At 43.8% G+C, this 18,297-nt stretch overlaps 1 protein-coding gene across 1 annotated transcript in view; it reads right to left on the bottom strand.

Moving 5' to 3' along the window:
- The window catches only part of SLC16A2 (solute carrier family 16 member 2), a 161,386-nt gene extending 150,975 nt beyond the window's left edge, over nucleotides 1-10,411 (bottom strand). Inside the window, exons 1-2 of the mRNA XM_056130114.1 lie at nucleotides 10,309-10,411; nucleotides 9,766-10,277 (exon numbers count right to left, since the gene is read on the bottom strand). Of these exons, the coding sequence (XP_055986089.1) occupies nucleotides 9,766-10,183 (418 nt within the window). The 5' untranslated portion in view covers nucleotides 10,184-10,277; nucleotides 10,309-10,411. The remainder of the gene's footprint in view (nucleotides 1-9,765; nucleotides 10,278-10,308) is intronic.
- Nucleotides 10,412-18,297: the final 7,886 nt, after the last annotated feature.

The raw sequence follows: 18,297 nt of genomic DNA on the forward strand, positions 1-18,297 counted from the left end.
CACTGCTGGCAGGGCTTAGAAGTCCATATCCAGTGCACCTAGAATCAAACCGTATGCAAGGCAAGCAACTAACCTACTGTATTATCTCTGTAGCCCCTTTTTTCCTTCTTTGGAGTAAAACACTAACCATCAAAGATGGACGCTAACCATCAAAGAAGGACATAAAGGACTTTATGTCCTTCGCCCAGAGGCACAGAGTTCTAAAAGAGTCATCCCCATTCTTCTCAGTCCTTCTTGAGGAGTTTGGATGGTGAACATAAAGAGAGTTCTCTTCTTTGTGAGAAGTTCAGTGATCTAAACAAGTAACTGAACCTGTGACTTCAGCTTCACAGACACCATGTACTCCACTATTAAGCAATTGTGTTATTTGGTTCAAACAGACATCACACATGTACACAAATCTGAAAACAAGGATGTAGGCACCTGCCCTTCCACTTTGAGTCAGAGGGTGGGAAGGAAGATCCACATGATAAATTGGGCAAAAGGACTGCTTGCTTAGTAGTATCTCTCTTCCACTACATTTTTAAAGAAGAAGTAGGGAAACAACTAACCTGGGAGCTCCCAAGGGTAACTTACCCTTCTCTGCCCCACTAAAGGTATATTTTACTCTAGCTGGAATTCAGAAGTCTGTTTCCACCGCTTTCTCACTTTAGAAATTTTTTGTTTACAATGCTATTAATAATGATTTCTCATGGACATAATTCCAACATTATACCCACCCCCAATATACCTGTATCCCTTCCCTAAAGACCCCAAAATTCTTCTTTCTCATCCCCCTACTCAACTAAATCATGTGTATCAGTAATTCTATTATGTTTCCTTTGGATTTTCACTACTACCTTGCTGTGTTTCTTAAGTAATACATAGGAGAGAGATTATTCTGCATCTCTCCCTTTCCTTCTGACTGACTTCATTCAGTATGATACCACTTCACAAAAGTAAACTCAAAGTGGATTAAAGACATTGAGATTAGACCAGAATCCACCCATAAAATACATTGAAGAAAATATTGGTAGAACTCTCTAAGAAACTTGCTACAGAGGAATTTCAGTGAAATGGCCCCGTGACAAAGACAACAAAAATACACAAATGGAATTACATCAAATTAAAAAACTTCTGTAGAGAGTTTTAATAAAAAGACACCCTACTGAATGGGATAAAATATTTGCATACAATATTTGCACACAATATATGAGATAGTTTATAGATACAAAATATATAAAGCAATCACTAAACTCACTGTCACTGTCCTCCCATTGTTCATCTATTTGCTCGAGTGGGCCCAGTAACGTCTCCATTGTGAGACTTGTTGTTACTGTGTTTGGCATATCGAATACGTCACGGGTAGCTTACCAGGCTTTGCCGTGCAGGTGCAATACTCTCAGTAGCTTGCTGGGATCTCCTAGAGGGGCGGCGGAGGAATCAAACCCGGCTGGCCTGGTTGCAGTCTCATGCAAGGCAAATGCCCTACTGTTGTGCTATTGCTCCAGCCCTCACAAAACTCATTAACATAAATGGGGTGAGGAGATGAACAGAGACTTTCTTAAAGAAGACATATGTATGATCTTTTCTCACTTTTGTACAATCAATTCTGCAGGATCTGGGGCACCAAGAGAAAAGAAAGGGTCTCAAAATACAATGTAAATGCCTGTTCAATTCAGAACCCCTGAGGCTAATGAAACCAATTTGAAATCTCTAAGTGTTCATTTGTCCCAAGAGATGGGATACAATGATAGTAATTGAAGAGAAAATGTTGCCACTGATCAGACATATGTTGAATAGTATTGAGCAAGACCTACCATAATGTGAACACGTATGAAGTCCTGGGCCCATGGAAAGAGGAAATGTAGAAATAAAGAGGGGTTAGAAGGAGCAACCTTTCTAAAAAATATTCTGAGTTTATGGCTTCCATTGGGATTACACGGCGCCAGGGGGCCAGTTGGTGGGTGTGACCCCTGCCTACTGGAATTTGGAGGATCTGGGTGGAGGATGTTCGGCCCCAATCCGAGTAGACTTGGAGATCTCAGCCCCGGAACCCTCATGACTTTGTCCCTCTGCCAGTACCTTTATGTGTGCGGAGAGTGGTCTCAGCATGGTGGTGGCTGGTCCTGGAGGTCTTTGGCTGCTGGGGCCCTGGTCGGGGCAGGGAGAAAAGCTCAACCAGCTCCCCTCCAAGGGGCCCCGGCGAGGGCAGCCAGGCGCGGGGGCAGGAGACTGCACTGTTCTCTTCCGGGAGCTGGTTTTTATAGTCTCTGAGTCTTGGCCGTTGATGGGATTACACGGTGCCAGGGGGCCAATTGGTGGGTGTGAAACCCTCCTACTGGAATTTGGAGGATCTGGGTGGAGGATGCTCGGCCCCAATCCTAGTAGGCTTGGAGATCTCGGCCCCGGAACCCGCGTGACTTTGTCCCTCTACCAGTACCTTCGTGTGTGCGGAGAGTGGTCTCAGCATGGTGGTGTCTCATTCTCCTAAAGAGCCTTGAATATAATCTCAGGGCTAGGATGAAGGAGACGTTACTGGGGCCTGCTCGACGCAATCAACGAATAACAGGATGATTTGTGATTTGTGATAGCTTCCATATTATTTAATATTTCAAAGATAGTCATTCTTTACTCCAAAATTAGAGAATATGAGAGGTGAGAAGGAGAAAAGGATGGGATGCTTTTGTAGAATTATGGAAATGTGTCTGAGATATTGGGCTTGTGTTGGTCCTACACAACGTCTGAAGCCCAAGTAGAGAAGAGAGACAACAATACAGGGAGGAAATGAGCTGGTATGTGTAGTAAAATTATATAAATGTACCATGAAAGTAGAACGAACTAAGATAATTTGTGGTTGGAACAGCCAATTTTATACCTTTTTTTCCTACCAACTCTAGAAGCTAGAACATAGGTAGAGTATAGAGGAGTACCAGACTACTAGGATCAATTGGCATGTACTTCCTCAAACTTCTCAGACAGGTCACAACCTTCACTCATAAGTAAGTGTGAAATGATTTCATATTAGTAAAACAGTAACCACCTTTAAGGCAGCTGTTTAAAAGGCCTCCTTTAATTTAGCCCTCTGTCACTCCTGAAATATTGAAGAACTGAAGTGACCAAACCTTTTTCCTAATGACCTTTGAGTATTGAGATGGATGCAGGATAAAGAGAAGATAAAACCATAAATATTTATAAGTCCTACTGATGTGGACTTTCAAAAGATTCTAGGACAAGCTGGTCACATCCTCTCCATCTCTCTAACAACTTGTCCAATCTGGGTCCACTGTACTTGTCCTTCATGGCCCTTAAGAACCTCTGTTACATTAAGTCTGATTTCATATACATATATTCTTTCAGATAGAGTGTTCATAATTCATGGCTTGAGGCATATTGTGTTTTTTTTTAATTTTTTTCTCTAAAACTGGATAGTACAGCAGATAGGGTGCTTGCCTTGCATGCAGTCAACCTGGGTTCCATCTTTAGCATCCTATCTGGCATCACTTCCAGAACTAATTCCTGAGTGCAGACCCAGGAGTAACCCTTCAGCACCACCGGTGTAGCCAAAACAAAAAATAAACTAAAAATATTTTTCTCTAATATTTACTCATTCAATTCCATGTGAAAAAATAACCTTAAGGGGGTGGCAAGGTCAGGGAGGTGGGTCATACCTGGTGGTTCTCAGAGCTTACCCTTGGCTCTGCACTCAGGAATCACTGTTGGCAGTGCTTGGAGGACCACATGGGATGCAGGGGATCAAACCCTGGCAGACTGCATTGAAGGTAAGCACCCTACCTACTATAATATCACTCTGGCTCCAGAAAATAACCTAAAACAGGTAATCCTACTCTTTTTTCATAATCTAAAAAGAATAAACAACTCTTTCTTTTCAAAATTCAACAAAATTGAAATATGCTATTGTAAAAAAAACAGTAGTATGCCCTTCTGGGAAACATATCTGCTCTAAAGGTGAAATACCCTTTACATATTTCTGAAAAATGTTGCTAGTCTAGTCTATAGATGTTTCTAATTTTAATGAAACTGGAAAGATTATTTCCAATTACAAGCAAGAATAAATCTAGGAGAAAGGAGAGAGCTCTGTACTATTATCTCAGTAGCCAAGCTCTTACTAAACCCTGAATAAGGTAAAAGGTAAAGGCCCTCCCGTTGATCGGCGATTTGCTCAAGCGGGCCCAGTAACGTCTCCATTGGAGACTTTGTTGTTACTGTGTCTGGCATATCGAATACGGTAGCTTGCCGGGCTCTCCGAGAGGGGCGGAGGAATCAAACTCAGGTCGGCCATGTTGGCCGCTTGTAAGGCGAATGCCCTACCCGCTGTGCTATCGCTCCAGCCCTAAGGCCGAGAAGTGATAGCACAGCGGTAGGGCGTTTGCCTTGCACGCAGCCAACACGGCCGACCCGAGTTCGATTCCTCCGCCCCTCTCGGAGAGCCCGGCAAGCTACTGAGAGTATATGCCAGACACAGTAACAACAAAGTCTCCAATGGAGACGTTACTGGGCCCGCTCGAGCAAACCCTGAATAAACCCTGACATTGACCAGGAATTGTGGATACCCAAACTGTAGTCCTATTTCTCCCGCTAAGACATACTAAGAAGGCCAATTCTGCACAACTCTGCCCAATAGCAGGCATTCAGGGAGAAACTGTTGTACATAAGACTTATTTTTGCGTAAGGGTTTTAAGAAGGAGAATATCTTTTTCAACCACATTGGTATATTTTATCACCTCCTTCATTTTCAGGTGCACAGTGAAATGTTATTTATACAGTTTTTCATTGCTTTCCCAATTTTTCCCCAAAGTGTCCTAACCCTTATTCAGACAGATTTAAAAACTTGCATTTGTACAAATGAGCCGAAATTTATGTCCAGTGACTAGTAAAGAATAAATTATCACAGAATTCTTTTAGAAGATGATAGTACATCTAGAAAGCTCATTTGGTTGAACCCTTTCATTGCAAAAATAGATAAGCTGGGTTAGGATAACTCTGTAGTAGAGCACTTGTCTGGCAAATGTGAGGACAAACGTTAGATCTCTGGCACCATCCCAGCTGCCAGAGTACAAGTTCAGTGACTGCTGTTAGTGACCTGACACCACTGCAAAGTGTGAAATATCTGGTACACCAAAACCAAATGTGTGTGAGCCCCACAACTAAGTGTGTAAGCACCACAACTAAGTGGGTTACTCCTGGAAAACAGCACAACCAAATATTTGTGTCCCTCAATTATCACTAAAATAAACAAAACAACAACAAAGGGAAGGGAATGTGAGGAAATAATCTAAAAATTAGATAAATCGAGGTATACACTTATTAAAGTGCACACTCAAAGCCATAGAGCAAGTCAGAAGCAAAAGTAATCTAATACCAAATCACTGTCTATCTGATATTATTGTTCTTTACTTCAGCCCATTGAAATACAAATTTAAATGTAAAGGTCTGGAACACAGTTCAAAGGTCTGGAGCACATTCTTGGCATGCACAGAGCCCTGGATTTGATCTCCACATTTTCCTGGTTTCCTGGACACTAATGGGTATAGTTCTGGTGGGTCTTAGTACCACTGGAGTGTACCTACCCCCTCCAAAACTAATTTAGACTTCAGCAGGGCCTCAAATAGCCACTCTATTTTGAATCAACATTCCTAGCTTTCAAATGCCCCAACCTCTACTCCTCATCCCTTCCAGTAAGAGTCATGGTCCCAATTTGGGACCCAGTTTGGTTGAAGAAGATGTAGAAAAATAAGTTGAAGTAAGCTGGCCAAAGGGAACACATTGAAAGATTTTCCCCTAATATATTTAGTTCTCCAAATAAACAATTTAGGAATTAATCCAGAGAAGCAATATATTTATCTCTCCAAATAAACAATTTGGAGATCAATCCAGAGAACAAGTGAAATACACTACAATGAAGAGATATAAAGATTGTCAAGTCTATCCCTCACCCCACTCAACATTGTAAATTTTTGTTTGTCCAAAGACAATACTATTTCCCCCAATTTAGAAAATTCTATCTATCATAATTGTCCATGAGTTCAATATTCTTTTGCCCAATAATGAATCTTCCTGACTTTTGTTCTTTTCCTTGGATAGTGATAATACTACATTCACTACCTCGACATCTACAAGGAGCATGCTTATAAACTGCTCTAAAAATTTGTCTCCTTCATGTTTTATTCTCAGTGCTACACTAGTAGTCAAGGTTGAAAGTTCAGGATAATGGGTTTACTCTGGAGCACATTCAAAAAGACCAAGTCTTCAAACATAGTCCTATACTAAGTTCCTCCATAGCTAAGGAGTGTCGTATCCTTTCCCTTCTTTCCAATAAACCTTTCTATTTAAAAAAAAGACCAAGGCTTGGAGCCAGTGTTAACAACTCTGGCTTATTTTTCCCTGTCCTCTGGACCTCCAACTCATAACCTCACCCGAGCTCCAATTTATTTAGAAGTGTCATTGAGGGCAGAGCAGAGAGATAGTAAAGTAGGTAAAGTATTTTCTTTGCATGTAGCCACCCCAGGTTCAATCACCACATGTAGTCCTGCAAGTCTCACCAGAAGTAAGTCCTGAGCACTATTAACAGCACCACACACTATTAGGTGTGGCCCCAAAACAACAACAATAAAAATAATTGTCGCTAATAAACTGGGACCTGCAAGTAATGACACCTTGCTCTTCGTTCCTCAGAAAGGCTCACCTCTCATCATAGGAAGTAATGCAGTCATTTCCAAGATCCCTGCTCTACCAAAAGCTTTGTCTGAGTTGGAGGACTCCCAAATTTCCCACAAACTTTACAAAAAGTATAAGTTTCTTTCTCATCCGATATTTCCCATTTCCCCCTAAACTAGATCTTGGTAAACTACTTCTATCCAGAGAACCTTTTATCTGCCAGTCCTCATATGCTTAGTTCCCCAAGAATGTTAGCTTCCCTCTCTAACAAGTGAGAAGGGGGGATAATATTTACTGCTGGTGCAACCAGAGAACTGCACACATTATGAAGTCCACAAAAACTGTACATTGCATTCTCCAGAATGATCTGAATTCCCTTCTACTCCAGTGGTTTCTTTCTAGAGACCTGTCTGTTGTGAAATTAGCCACCAAACATCAAAAACTGTCTTTCTTTGGGGTTCCATCACAACAATTCCAATCATATGCAGAATCCTAGGCACATTAAACTAATCGGTATAACTTTAGGGCTGGGAAGCTTTTTGGCTTAGTCAAAGAGAACATACTTTGTTAGGTGCCTCTAAACATTAAGTTAGTCAATTTTAGAGTTGGGAAGACATGCCAAACATTGATAGAGATGGGTAGCACACCAACTATAGAAATGGACAATGTATCAACCTCCTTGACTATGTGTGTTACATGTTCACTATAATGGCTATCAGGCAAACACTAATTGAAGATTTTAGCAAACTTATATCAGTGTCTGTCCCTTTGAGACACCAGTACTGTGGCAAAAATCACGAGAAAGTTTTTTATTAAACTATGAAAATATATTCAGGTGGAGAGATATGTGAAATATCTGGGTGTAAGTGATTGCTAAGGAAAGTTGGAGGCTCACAGAAGGTGGTATTGATGATGACATTTTAGGAGCTTGGGAATGTCGCAGAGAGTTTTGGACTTTTCCAAATTAAAAATCAGTGGCTCCTGAGAGTCTTTACTATCAAAACTAATTTTCATTAATTCACAACACGTGAAAGTATTATGAGACTCTGAGAACATAAAATTTATTTCCATTCCTTCGTGATCTATACTATCCATGATTTAAACTTGCAACCCCAGACCTTCTATGGATCAGTTTGTGTCCCAGTACACACCAGCCACACCTCTGCATTGCCCAACGCAGCCCCTCCTTCCCTGCTACACTGTGAGGTTTTGAGCGGAAAGTCCCAGCCAGCCCTCCCCCTGAGTCCCCTATGATCACCTACTTTGAAGTTTGTTCCCCAGCAGTGAACCTCTTCCTGGTACAATAGTGGTTTTTCCAAGTTTCATTATACTTCTGAAGGCTCCAGCTCCAGCCTGCTTACGCCACATAAATGCCAGGGACTAGCTTCAGGCCACCCTCTACTGTTTCCCATGAAATTTTACCCAGACCTTTGCCACTGACCTCCTGCCTTCAACCACAAGAAGTATTCCACAGTGCTCTCTGGGGTAAAGTAGGCAACAACCAGATGCTGTACCAAGCTCACTTCTCAAGGAGTACCAACACCGAGAAAAGATCATTTCAGGCATAAGTGTGGCAGTGACCTTCCTCTAGAAGCTGTTTCTCCATTTAGGTTTCAATGTATCAGGGTCAGTGCTGAGACTACCCTGGACAGCCCTTCACTCACACACCAGGCCTGCGCTTTACTAGGACAATGCCACATGTAGAAGGCAAAATAACCCCCATGTACCTTCTTCTGTGGAAGCCTAGGAAGGTGCAAAATACCAAGTCTTTGGATGAGAGGGAAGGACAGTCTTTAAAGGTGTTAAGGAATCCACACGTGGATGCCCTAGAACTCAAGGCTTCCATCTACATCCACTATATATAATATTTAGGCCTCCTCAGAGAGAAACAGAAGTACTGTTGAGCCTGGTTGGAGGAGGGAGCCCCCTTTCCCCCTTGGGCAACAAAACAGAAAGCCAAATATTTTCAACTGTGAACTTCTAGTGGGTGGAGAGTGAAGCTGTTCTGGGGTGTCACAAGAGGGAGAGAGTATTCCTAACCTCTTGGCTGAGTCCTGAGACTCATCAGAATTGCTGAAGGCCTTGACCAGTTGCTTGTTTAGGAAGCAAGATATCTCCTCAGACCTGAATCCACAGGCCCACTCAGTGAGAAGAGCATGCCTGTGGTCCCATGACCCCAAGCCTGAAGAATGATGACTATGCCACCCAAACCCTGCTTAGGGAAGACCAAGTGTGCTTTGAGAAAAGGAGGTGTGAGGACCTGCATTTCGGTTGAAGACCTAAGATGCACCCTGTTGATAGATTAAAGGTGGAGGACACCACCTCTAGGAGGTTGGAAAGTGGCATGGAATAAACCCGCCTCAGGGCCCAGCACGTCAACTTGTCATGCAAAAGACAGAAAGACTGGCATCCTGCCTGCTTTGGGGTTCAGTTCAAAGGGCACGGAGACCTTCTCCCTTCTGCAGGGTGACTAGAAGAATGGTTGGGCCTAGCTCGACCTAACCATAAGCTCCATAAGATACTTGCACACAGCCCAACTTGTACACACTCCCTGCTTTCCTCTCTCTTCATACACAAATGCCTGGCATGTGTTTGAAGCTTTACACAGCGTCACCAAAATTGCCAGAATGCTTTTGGTACCTTAGTTCCCTGCACAGGAGCAGAGGTTGCTGAGGAGATCTGAAATGCAATGTTTCTCTCAAAGCATGTTCAGCCTTCCAACTCTCCTCTTTCCATGACTCCCCGCCCCCTTCCCACAACCCCCCCTCCCAGAAAAAATCCTAAACTAAAATTCCCCCCCCCCGTACACGCGGCAGAGAATGTTAAACAAGCCCAAAAGATGCCACTGGATTTATCATGGAAAATGTTCATTCCTTGCTTATGATCAATAATGTCCTGGTCCCACCCCTGTCCGTAGTCTCCGCTATCAAAGCTGTCCAGAGCTCGGCAACTTGCGCCTTAGCAGAGCCAAGGGCAAGGGGCAAGAGGGAGGAGTCTGAGCAGCGCGCTGGAGGGGCGCCTAGCTCCAAGAGGTCTGGGGTCTGGAGCAATGGTAACTGACTGACACTCCCGCTTAGAATGCCAGGTGGGGCGCGCCGGGTCACTTACCTGCTTGGAACTCCACTTGGCGATTTTTCTCTCTTTCTTCCTGCAGCAGCATGGAGTAGAGGATCCCGAAGGAGTTCTGGATGCCGAAGATCGAGCCGTTGCACCAGGTGGCAGCGAAAACCACCATCCAGCCAAAGCCACCTTCGGGGGGTTGGAAGCCGCGAGCGGTGCCGCGGGTCTCCACTGTGGGCGTGGGCTCAGGCTCACGCACCGACTCGGGCTCAAACTCCAGCTCCGGCAGGGTTGCAGGATCTGGAAGGGGCTGAGGCTCGGGCTGGGGCTCGGGCTGAGGCACTGGAACCGGCTCGGGCTCGGGCTCTGGCTCTGGCTCGGGGCTCCCCACCGGTTCATGGTGTTCCTGGTCTACCTCCCGCCAGGGCCCCTTGGTTTCCTCGCTCGCCTGGCTTTGTAGCGCCATCGCGACCCAGGGACTGTGGCCGCTCGGCCAGAGGAGCCGTTGTGTAGCTGGTACTTGTTTCTGCTGCTGCTGCTGCTGCTGCTGCTGCTGGCTGCTGTTGCTGCTCCTGCGGCTGCTCTAAGCACTGCTGCTGCCGCTGCCTCCTCCTCCCGGCTCAGCTCCCCAGCTGACCAGCCTGTCCCGCGACAGACGGTCCCTCGAGCCCTCTCCTCCTCCTCCCACATCCAACCCCCCTCCTCCTCTCCCCATGTCATCTCTCTCCTCCCCCTCCTTCCCCCCACCTTTTCCTCCCTCAACAGGCAGCCGCTACAGCCTCGCCTCGTTCTCCTACACAGCCCTTCCTCCTCCTCTTACTAGCTTTACCTACTCTAGCTGCCGCTGCCTTCCCCAGCTCCCTTTCCAGACTACTGAATCCGGTCTTCCCAGTCAAGATTCCCCGAAGAAGGAGTATTAAAACGGAAAAAAGGAGCACCAACTCTCCTCTTGCCTGTCCCCTCCCGCAGGTTCCAGAAAGGGTACAGATTAACCTAAACTCCCCAAGGAAGACCCCACTTGCTCTTTGCGCCCACGCTGTCCTTCCTCACAAGCAGTCTGGAACTCGGGTGACCCGGGAGACCCCCGAAAAACAGCTAGCCCATGAAAGACCCCGCCCAACCCTCTGGAGACCCATGTTCCTTCATGGGCCTAAGGGGAGTGGGTCGTGGAAGGGACAGTCCAGGCTTGGGACGGAGGGTGGGCACAATCTCAAACGCGCGGGCTCAACCCCACACAGTCCAGTACACCCCCGGAGTTTCCCCCTCTCCGCCCCCGCCCTTCCCTGCAAATCCCTGGCAGGCCGAGGAAGGGAGGAGGCGGCCCGGCCGCGAGGCCCGCCTCTACAGGCAGTCAATCAGGGCTTTGTTTGCGCCAACTTGGAGCCCAGAGGAGCCGCGGAGAGCCGGGTCTGGGCCGGGGACCCAGCCAGGAAAGGAAGGAGGTGTAGTGGCTCCGGAGGGGGCTGGGCCCACGCGGGGGCGGGAGCCGAGTTTTACTCAAGCTCCTCCAGACTATCTGTCCCGATTTGGAGAACCAGAAGTTCGGGTCGGGTCGAGCCTCCAGCCTGGACAAGGGCCGCCCGATACTCAGGCTGAGCTCAGGCCTCGGCTGCAGCTTTTCGGGCACTAGTGATTTGACGGAGCCACTCTCAGAAGGAAGTGTTCACAGTACTCACCGCCCCATCCCGCCCATCTCAGGCATAGGGGCGTGGACGTCGCTTTGACAGTCCCAGCCTGAGGCCCTACTTCCTCGAGGGTCTGGAAAAGAGCTTCCTTTGCACCCCTAGAGAACACGTGAATCGTGAAAATCGGGAGGGCTGATCTGCTCGAGAGTCACCCGAGCATTCGGCTGAGCTGAGCCTCAGCCCTCAGGGCCGGAGCGGCAATTCGGGGAATCTCTGTTTCCCCTAAGGGCCCATGCGTCTAATGCACTAATCATGAGGTCGCAGTGTGGTTACCAAGCTACTCGACTCCCCACGAGAGGCAAGTGAGCCAAGCCCTTTCTACATAGCATCTCATTAACCCTCTTGCTAGGAGAGAAAAAAAAAACCGCGTAGCCTGTGGAAATGCAGGCTGGGACTGAGCCAGACGCCCAAGAACATGTTATTTAAGTACCCAATAGTAGACTGAATGGGATCTGAGGAAAGAAGTGTTGCAAAGAGATCATCCTGTATTTGTCCTTCTGGCGTACTTCACTTATCTTCCAGTTCTATCCAAGCTGCAGCGAATTGCATGATTTCATTGCTCCTTGCAACTACATAGTATTCTATTATGTGTATAGGTATAGCTTTACCTACTTTAGCTGAAGCTGCCTTCCCCGACTCCCTTTCCCGACTACTGAATCCCATCTTCCAGTCAAGATTCCCAGAAGAAGGAGTATTAAAACGGAAAAAAGAGAACACCAACTATCTTCTTGCCTGTCCTCAATATATATATATATATATATATATATATACATATATATATATATATATATATATTGCACCTTCAAACTGTTCGTTCCTCTGTCCTTGAACACCTAGGTTGAATCATTATCTTAACTACTGTACTAAGCACTGAAATGAATAAAACTCAACCTCTCAATATGTTGTAAATCATGGTTCTTTACTAAAATTATTTTTAAAAAGAAAAGAAAACCTGAGGAGTACAGAAGAGTCTAGGTCCCAGTGTTCCCAGGAAGAGGGACAGTGAGTGGTGGGAAGGTAGAACTTGACTGAGCTATCACAGTAAGCTTCTGAAAGATGTGGAGACCTAAATTACTGATAAAGATTTTTAACAGTTGAGGATGGGTTGTCACTACCTCAAATCAGATCATGCCCTGAGTTCAAAGCACAGAGGCATGGAAGGACTCTACTCAGAAAGTGGGGAAAAAAGCTAATCAGGCCAAAAAGTTAATATGTATGCTATTTCTCCCAGGAAACGCTTGCATTTTAATAAAAGTTCACAATGCTCTAGACATGAGAAAAGACAAATAGTGGACATTATGGTCTCTGGGGCATAACTATGTCCTTTTCCCGGGGATCTCCCTATACAAAAGACTGGTTATTGTCCCACTGGAGCACTAAACATGAGACTCTGAAAATTATTCTTTTGAACCCCAAGACTAGGAACGTACCCTGGAGTCTTGTTTTCCATCTCAGAATTCCTACTCTCCAATTCTATTTTCCTCCTTATTTGATCTTCAAGATTATAAGAAGGGGGTTGAGGGTAGGTGAAGACACTCATTGGGAATCTCCTGTGAACCTAGCTCTGTGTTGTCCCTGTACATAAATAATCTCATGTTACTTTCATAACAATTCTATAAGGACGGGATTATTTGTCCCTGCTTTATAAGTGAAGGAACAGAGACTCTAAGAGGTTAAGTCATTTGTTTAAATCTACAGAACCATTAAGGGGTAGAACAGGGTTCTTTGCTCATTTGTGTGAGTCTCAAAAGTATGTGCCCCACCTAGGAGACAGGATTGTGTAACTACTATACCATCATTCTAACAATACATGCAGTACCCACCATTTCTCTGCTTTTCAGAAGGCACCTAATATAATGGCTAGAACAATCGCATCAGGTGACCTAGATTTTGATTTTACTCCCACCATTGCATACCTATGTGATCCTAGTAGTTGTTTTCCCTTTGTGAGCTTCAGTTTTTATCTGTAAAAATGGGGTTAATACCTTCCTTACAGAGTTGTTACATACCAAGCTCAGAGGCTGGAGTGATAGTACAGTGGGTAGGATGTTTGCCTTTCACATAGCCAATCCAGATTTGATCTGCAGTGTCCTATATGGTCCCTTGAGCCCCACCAGATGTAATTTCTGATTGGGGACACAGGAGTAACCATTGAGCAAAAACAAAAACAAAATGCCATGCTCAGAAGGATAGGTTTTATTTGGATGTACAAAAGTACCACTAGAGATTTTTTGCATAGGAGACTAATATCACATATGCATTTTATAAAGAAAACCAGGGCCAGAGAGATAGTGTACCAGGTAAGGTGCTAAGCTAAGCAGGTTTAATCTCCAACTTTCCATATAGTATTTTGAATCCTACTAGGAGTGATTCCTGAGCACAGAGTCAGGAGTAAGTCCCTAACATTCCTGGGTGTGATCCAAAAAACAATAACTAAAATTAAATAAACTGTGGTGTATATGTAAAGAATGGATGGACTGAAAAGGAAGAAAGCAAATAATGGATCAGATTTTGTAAATGGCGAGTTGAGGGTGCTATGTGAGGGGGGTGGGGGGTAGCTCAGTAGCAAAAGTGCCTGCCTTGCAATACTGAGGTCACAGGGCTCAAGTTCAATTTCTGGCACTGCCTCACATATTCAGGTGTTTGGCATCTTTATCTCCACAACAAGGTATGCTATCTCTGTTGCACTACAAACATGAATCACCATCACAAACACCACAAAACAAAAAGGAGGCAAACGCATTTTAGGGATTGGGTGGATGGTACAGGGATCAAGCATTTGCCTTGTATGTGGCCAACCCCAGCTAGATCCCTGGCACTACATATGGTCTCTGAGCACCACCAGGAGTGATCCCCAAGCACAGAGTGAGGAGCAAGCCTTGAACACTGACAGGTGGGGCCCCAAAACAAAACTGAAAAATAATAAAGATATTCTGTTAAATTATTTCATTTTATATGAATTTTCATATATACATATATGTATATATAATTATTTTTACAACAACCACAGGAGGGCAAGGAAGGGAATACATTAAAATAAAGAATAAATAATGTTCTGCCAATATTTATTATATATACCTATATAGCTGGAGCGATAGCACAGTGGTAAGGTGTTTGCCTAACAAGCAGCCAACATGGCCGACCCGAGTTCGATTCCTCCGCCCCTCTCAGAGAGCCTGGCAAGCTACCGAGAGTATCTCGCCCGCACGGCAGAGCCTGGCAAGCTACCCATGACATATTCGATATGCTAAACACAGTGACAACAAGTCTCATGATGGAGACGTTACTGGGCCCGCTCGAGCAAATCGATGAACAACGGGAGGACCGTGATTAGAATACACACACACACATATATATATATATATATATATATATATATATATATAGAGAGAGAGAGAGAGAGAGAGAGAGAGAGAGAGAAATAAAGTCTTTCCAAAGAAGCCTAGTGCCTAAGGCCCACTCTTCCTATGTGGGGCTGACAGTTTTGGTGCATCATCCCAGTGATTGGAGGAGAAATACCAAGGATATACTGGCAGTCCTTGGGGTTGGGGAGACAAATGGTATAAGAAATATAACTTGGAGCCTTATTCATTCAAGGAATGCACTCCAGTCCTTAGAGCTATCCCCTTGGCCCCAAATTTGATGGAAAAAAATAGGACACTATGAGTCAAAGGACAAAGGGATGACTCTGTGAGCAATTGTTATGGTACCATGACATAACGTATTGGGTAGATAAGGGAAAAACCAGCAAAGATGGTGCTGACATTTCTTGCTTGAAGTAAGAGAATAATAATAGTGCTAATACAGATTGGGATTTAAGAGGGAAACCCAGATGTGAGGTGCATTTTTGTCTCTATACCTTCCAAATAAAGATGTCAGCTATGACTCTAAAATATAATATTAGTCATGATTGATAGTTGATTTTTTTAAATCTTCAATAATTCTCCATTTTATTCTAAATGTTAATTCCTCACTCAAGCACTGAAGGTCCATTATGGCTCAGGACCAGCCTCATTCCTTCAGCAAATATTTACTCTTAGTAAATACTCTTAGAATATCTGGGGGTAGGAGCCAGAAATACATGGTTTTAACAAGGCTACTATAACACTGATGCACTGCCAGGTCTTAAAATTGGATATCAAAGATTAGTACAGTTTCACTAAAATTTTTCCCCAAAGTTTGAAGACCAAGATAAGGATATCAATGCTTAATGTTGCCATGTGGGTACAGTAGCAAATTATATTTAAACACTAAAATATAGAAAACATAGAAAGTACATAGTTTTTAACTGAGGAATGTCTTTTCAAGAAAGGTAAGTAAGCCAACAAATTTTCTCATATATTAGCAGACTGATGAAAATGTCATAGACTATCATTGATTTGAAGATTAGTGCTTAGGATTCACTTGACCAACATAACTTCTTGTAAGCCCTTCTATTTCTTATGTATTCTGTTTTAGTTCAAAGGTACTTCCTTGCTTGGGTCCTCTTTTATTGTCCAAGAGTATGTTTTGGCTAGGACCCAAGAAATGGTAGAGGAGGTGGGGCTCTTGCCTTGCATGCAGACACCTACATTCAATTCCCAGCATCGCATATGGTCCCCCTACTCATGAATGCATAAGGGAGGAGTAACCCCTGAGCACTACTAGGCATGCCATCCCCATAAGAAAGTTCTACCTAGAGTGAGTCAATAGGTCATTTGCATCAGCCCTAGGCCTAAATTAAGCTATTTGAGAATGATGATATATTTAGAACATCTCAAGAAGGTGTATACACAGGCTTTCCCTCCTTCACTCACTTTATTTATCTTTATGAGGGTAATTTAAGATATCTGATGACACAGCATCACCTTGAATTCAAGAGCCAAATGAGATTTGTTATGAAAAAGAGTCAAGGTGCTACTGTAGTGAGAAAAGAAGTTCAAAGACAAAGAAGACTTAAGTTTTATTGTCCATAATCAGGAAAGAGTACTGATAGGAAACTATGTTACTGGGAAATGTATATAAATGTTCACACCTCCTGATATCCAAACTAGAAACAGACAAGAAAAGATATTGGATGTAGTTTGCCTGATCTAAGCTTGAGCCAGAAGGCTATTCATAATAATAGGTGCATTAAAAACAAATCAATTGCCCATGTACATAAAATCTGCTTCCTGGATGCCAAGGAAGCAATTCTGCCCAATAGTTGGTCTATTATTACAATAGGTATAGGGGAGGACAAGTGAAAGATGTAGTATGAACATTATAGAACAGGATAAGATAGAAAATACTTAACCCTCTGAAGGCGAGCATAGAACAAACCTTGAAGTGAGAATAAGGGTGAAATAAATTGATGATATCCAGGAAAGAAATGGAAAAGCTTTTATTTATTGAGGTAACAATGGTTTATATGAATTCAAATGTTTACATTTTAGGCTTAAAATGTTATCACAATACATGACCACTGTATCCCTACACCACTGTCCATAGGGATTTTTTTGTCAGTTCCAAACCTACCCCATGCCCTGCTGGGGCAGTCTGTTACCAAAATCTAAGGGTTTGTTTTCACTAGACTTTGATTATTCCATTGCTGTTTCTTTATATACCTCACAGAACTGAGGTCATCTGATATTTGTCTTCTCCTTTTGACTGTTTAACATGACACCTAGTCTCACCCGTATTGCAGCAAACATGAGATTTTATCTTTTCTTATAGCTGAATAGTATTTCATCGTATTTGTACCACAATTATCAAGCCAGGTGGATTGTTTCCAGATCTTCACAATTGTAAATGTTGCTGCAACAAACATAGGTAAGCTTATATATTTTCCTTCCTTTTCTCCTTCCTTCCCTCCCTCCATCCCCCCTCCCTCCCTCTTGTCACCTGGTATTTGTCTTCTCCTTTTGACTGCTTAACATGACACCTAGTCTCACCCATGTTGCAGCAAACATGAAATTTTATCTTTTCTTACAGCTGAGTAGTATTCCATCGTATGTTTGGTCATACCACAATTATCAAGCCATGTGGATTGTTTCAGATGTTCACTATTGAAAATGTTGCTGCAACAAACATGTAGGCTTATATATTTTCCTTCCTACTCTCCCTTCCTTCCTTCCTTCCTTCCTTCCTTCCTTCCTTCCTTCCTTCCTTCCTTCCTTCTGTCCTTCCTCCTTCCCTTCCTTTCTCTCTCTATTCCTTCCTCATTCCCTTCTTCCCTCCTTCCCTCCCTGCCCCTTCCTTCCTTCCTTCCTTCCTTCCTTCCTTCCTTCCTTCTGTCCTTCCTCCTTCCCTTCCTTTCTCTCTCTATTCCTTCCTCATTCCCTTCTTCCCTCCTTCCCTCCCCTTCCTTCCTTCCTTCCTTCCTTCCTTCCTTCCTTCCTTCCTTCCTTCCTTCCTTCCTTCCTCTCTTTTTGTTTTTGGGTCACACCTGATGTACTTAGGGCTTATTCATGGCTTTGCAGGAATAAGCCTTCAAGGATTACTCAAGAATCACATCTTGGAATACTATATAGGATGCGGCAATTGAATCCAGGTCAGCTGTGTGAAAACCAAGTGCCTTACCTGCTATATTATCTCTTTCATCCCAACAGTTTAGTTTTTAGTTCTGTTGTGTGTTTTTAATTGGGTTTGGGGTCATATCCAGTGAAGCTCATGGTTTACTCTGGCTCTGTGCACAGCAATCACTCCTGGCAGAGTTCGGGAGACCAGATGGGGTGCTGGGTTTGCTGTGTGCATGTCAAGCATCCTACCTGCATTACTATATCAATAGTCCATATTTTTTAGTTAGTGTTTTTGTGTTCTCTGAATAGACACCAAGAAATAGAATTGCTAAAGCATAAGTTTTTGAGAAGTTTCCATACCATTTTCCATTTTCTTTAGCAGTAATTGAATTTCCTTTCTTACTGCATCACAACCA

Source organism: Sorex fumeus, unplaced genomic scaffold, assembly GCF_029834395.1.
Source record: "Sorex fumeus unplaced genomic scaffold, SorFum_2.1 ptg000073l, whole genome shotgun sequence".
Taxonomy (NCBI): Eukaryota; Metazoa; Chordata; class Mammalia; order Eulipotyphla; family Soricidae; genus Sorex; species Sorex fumeus.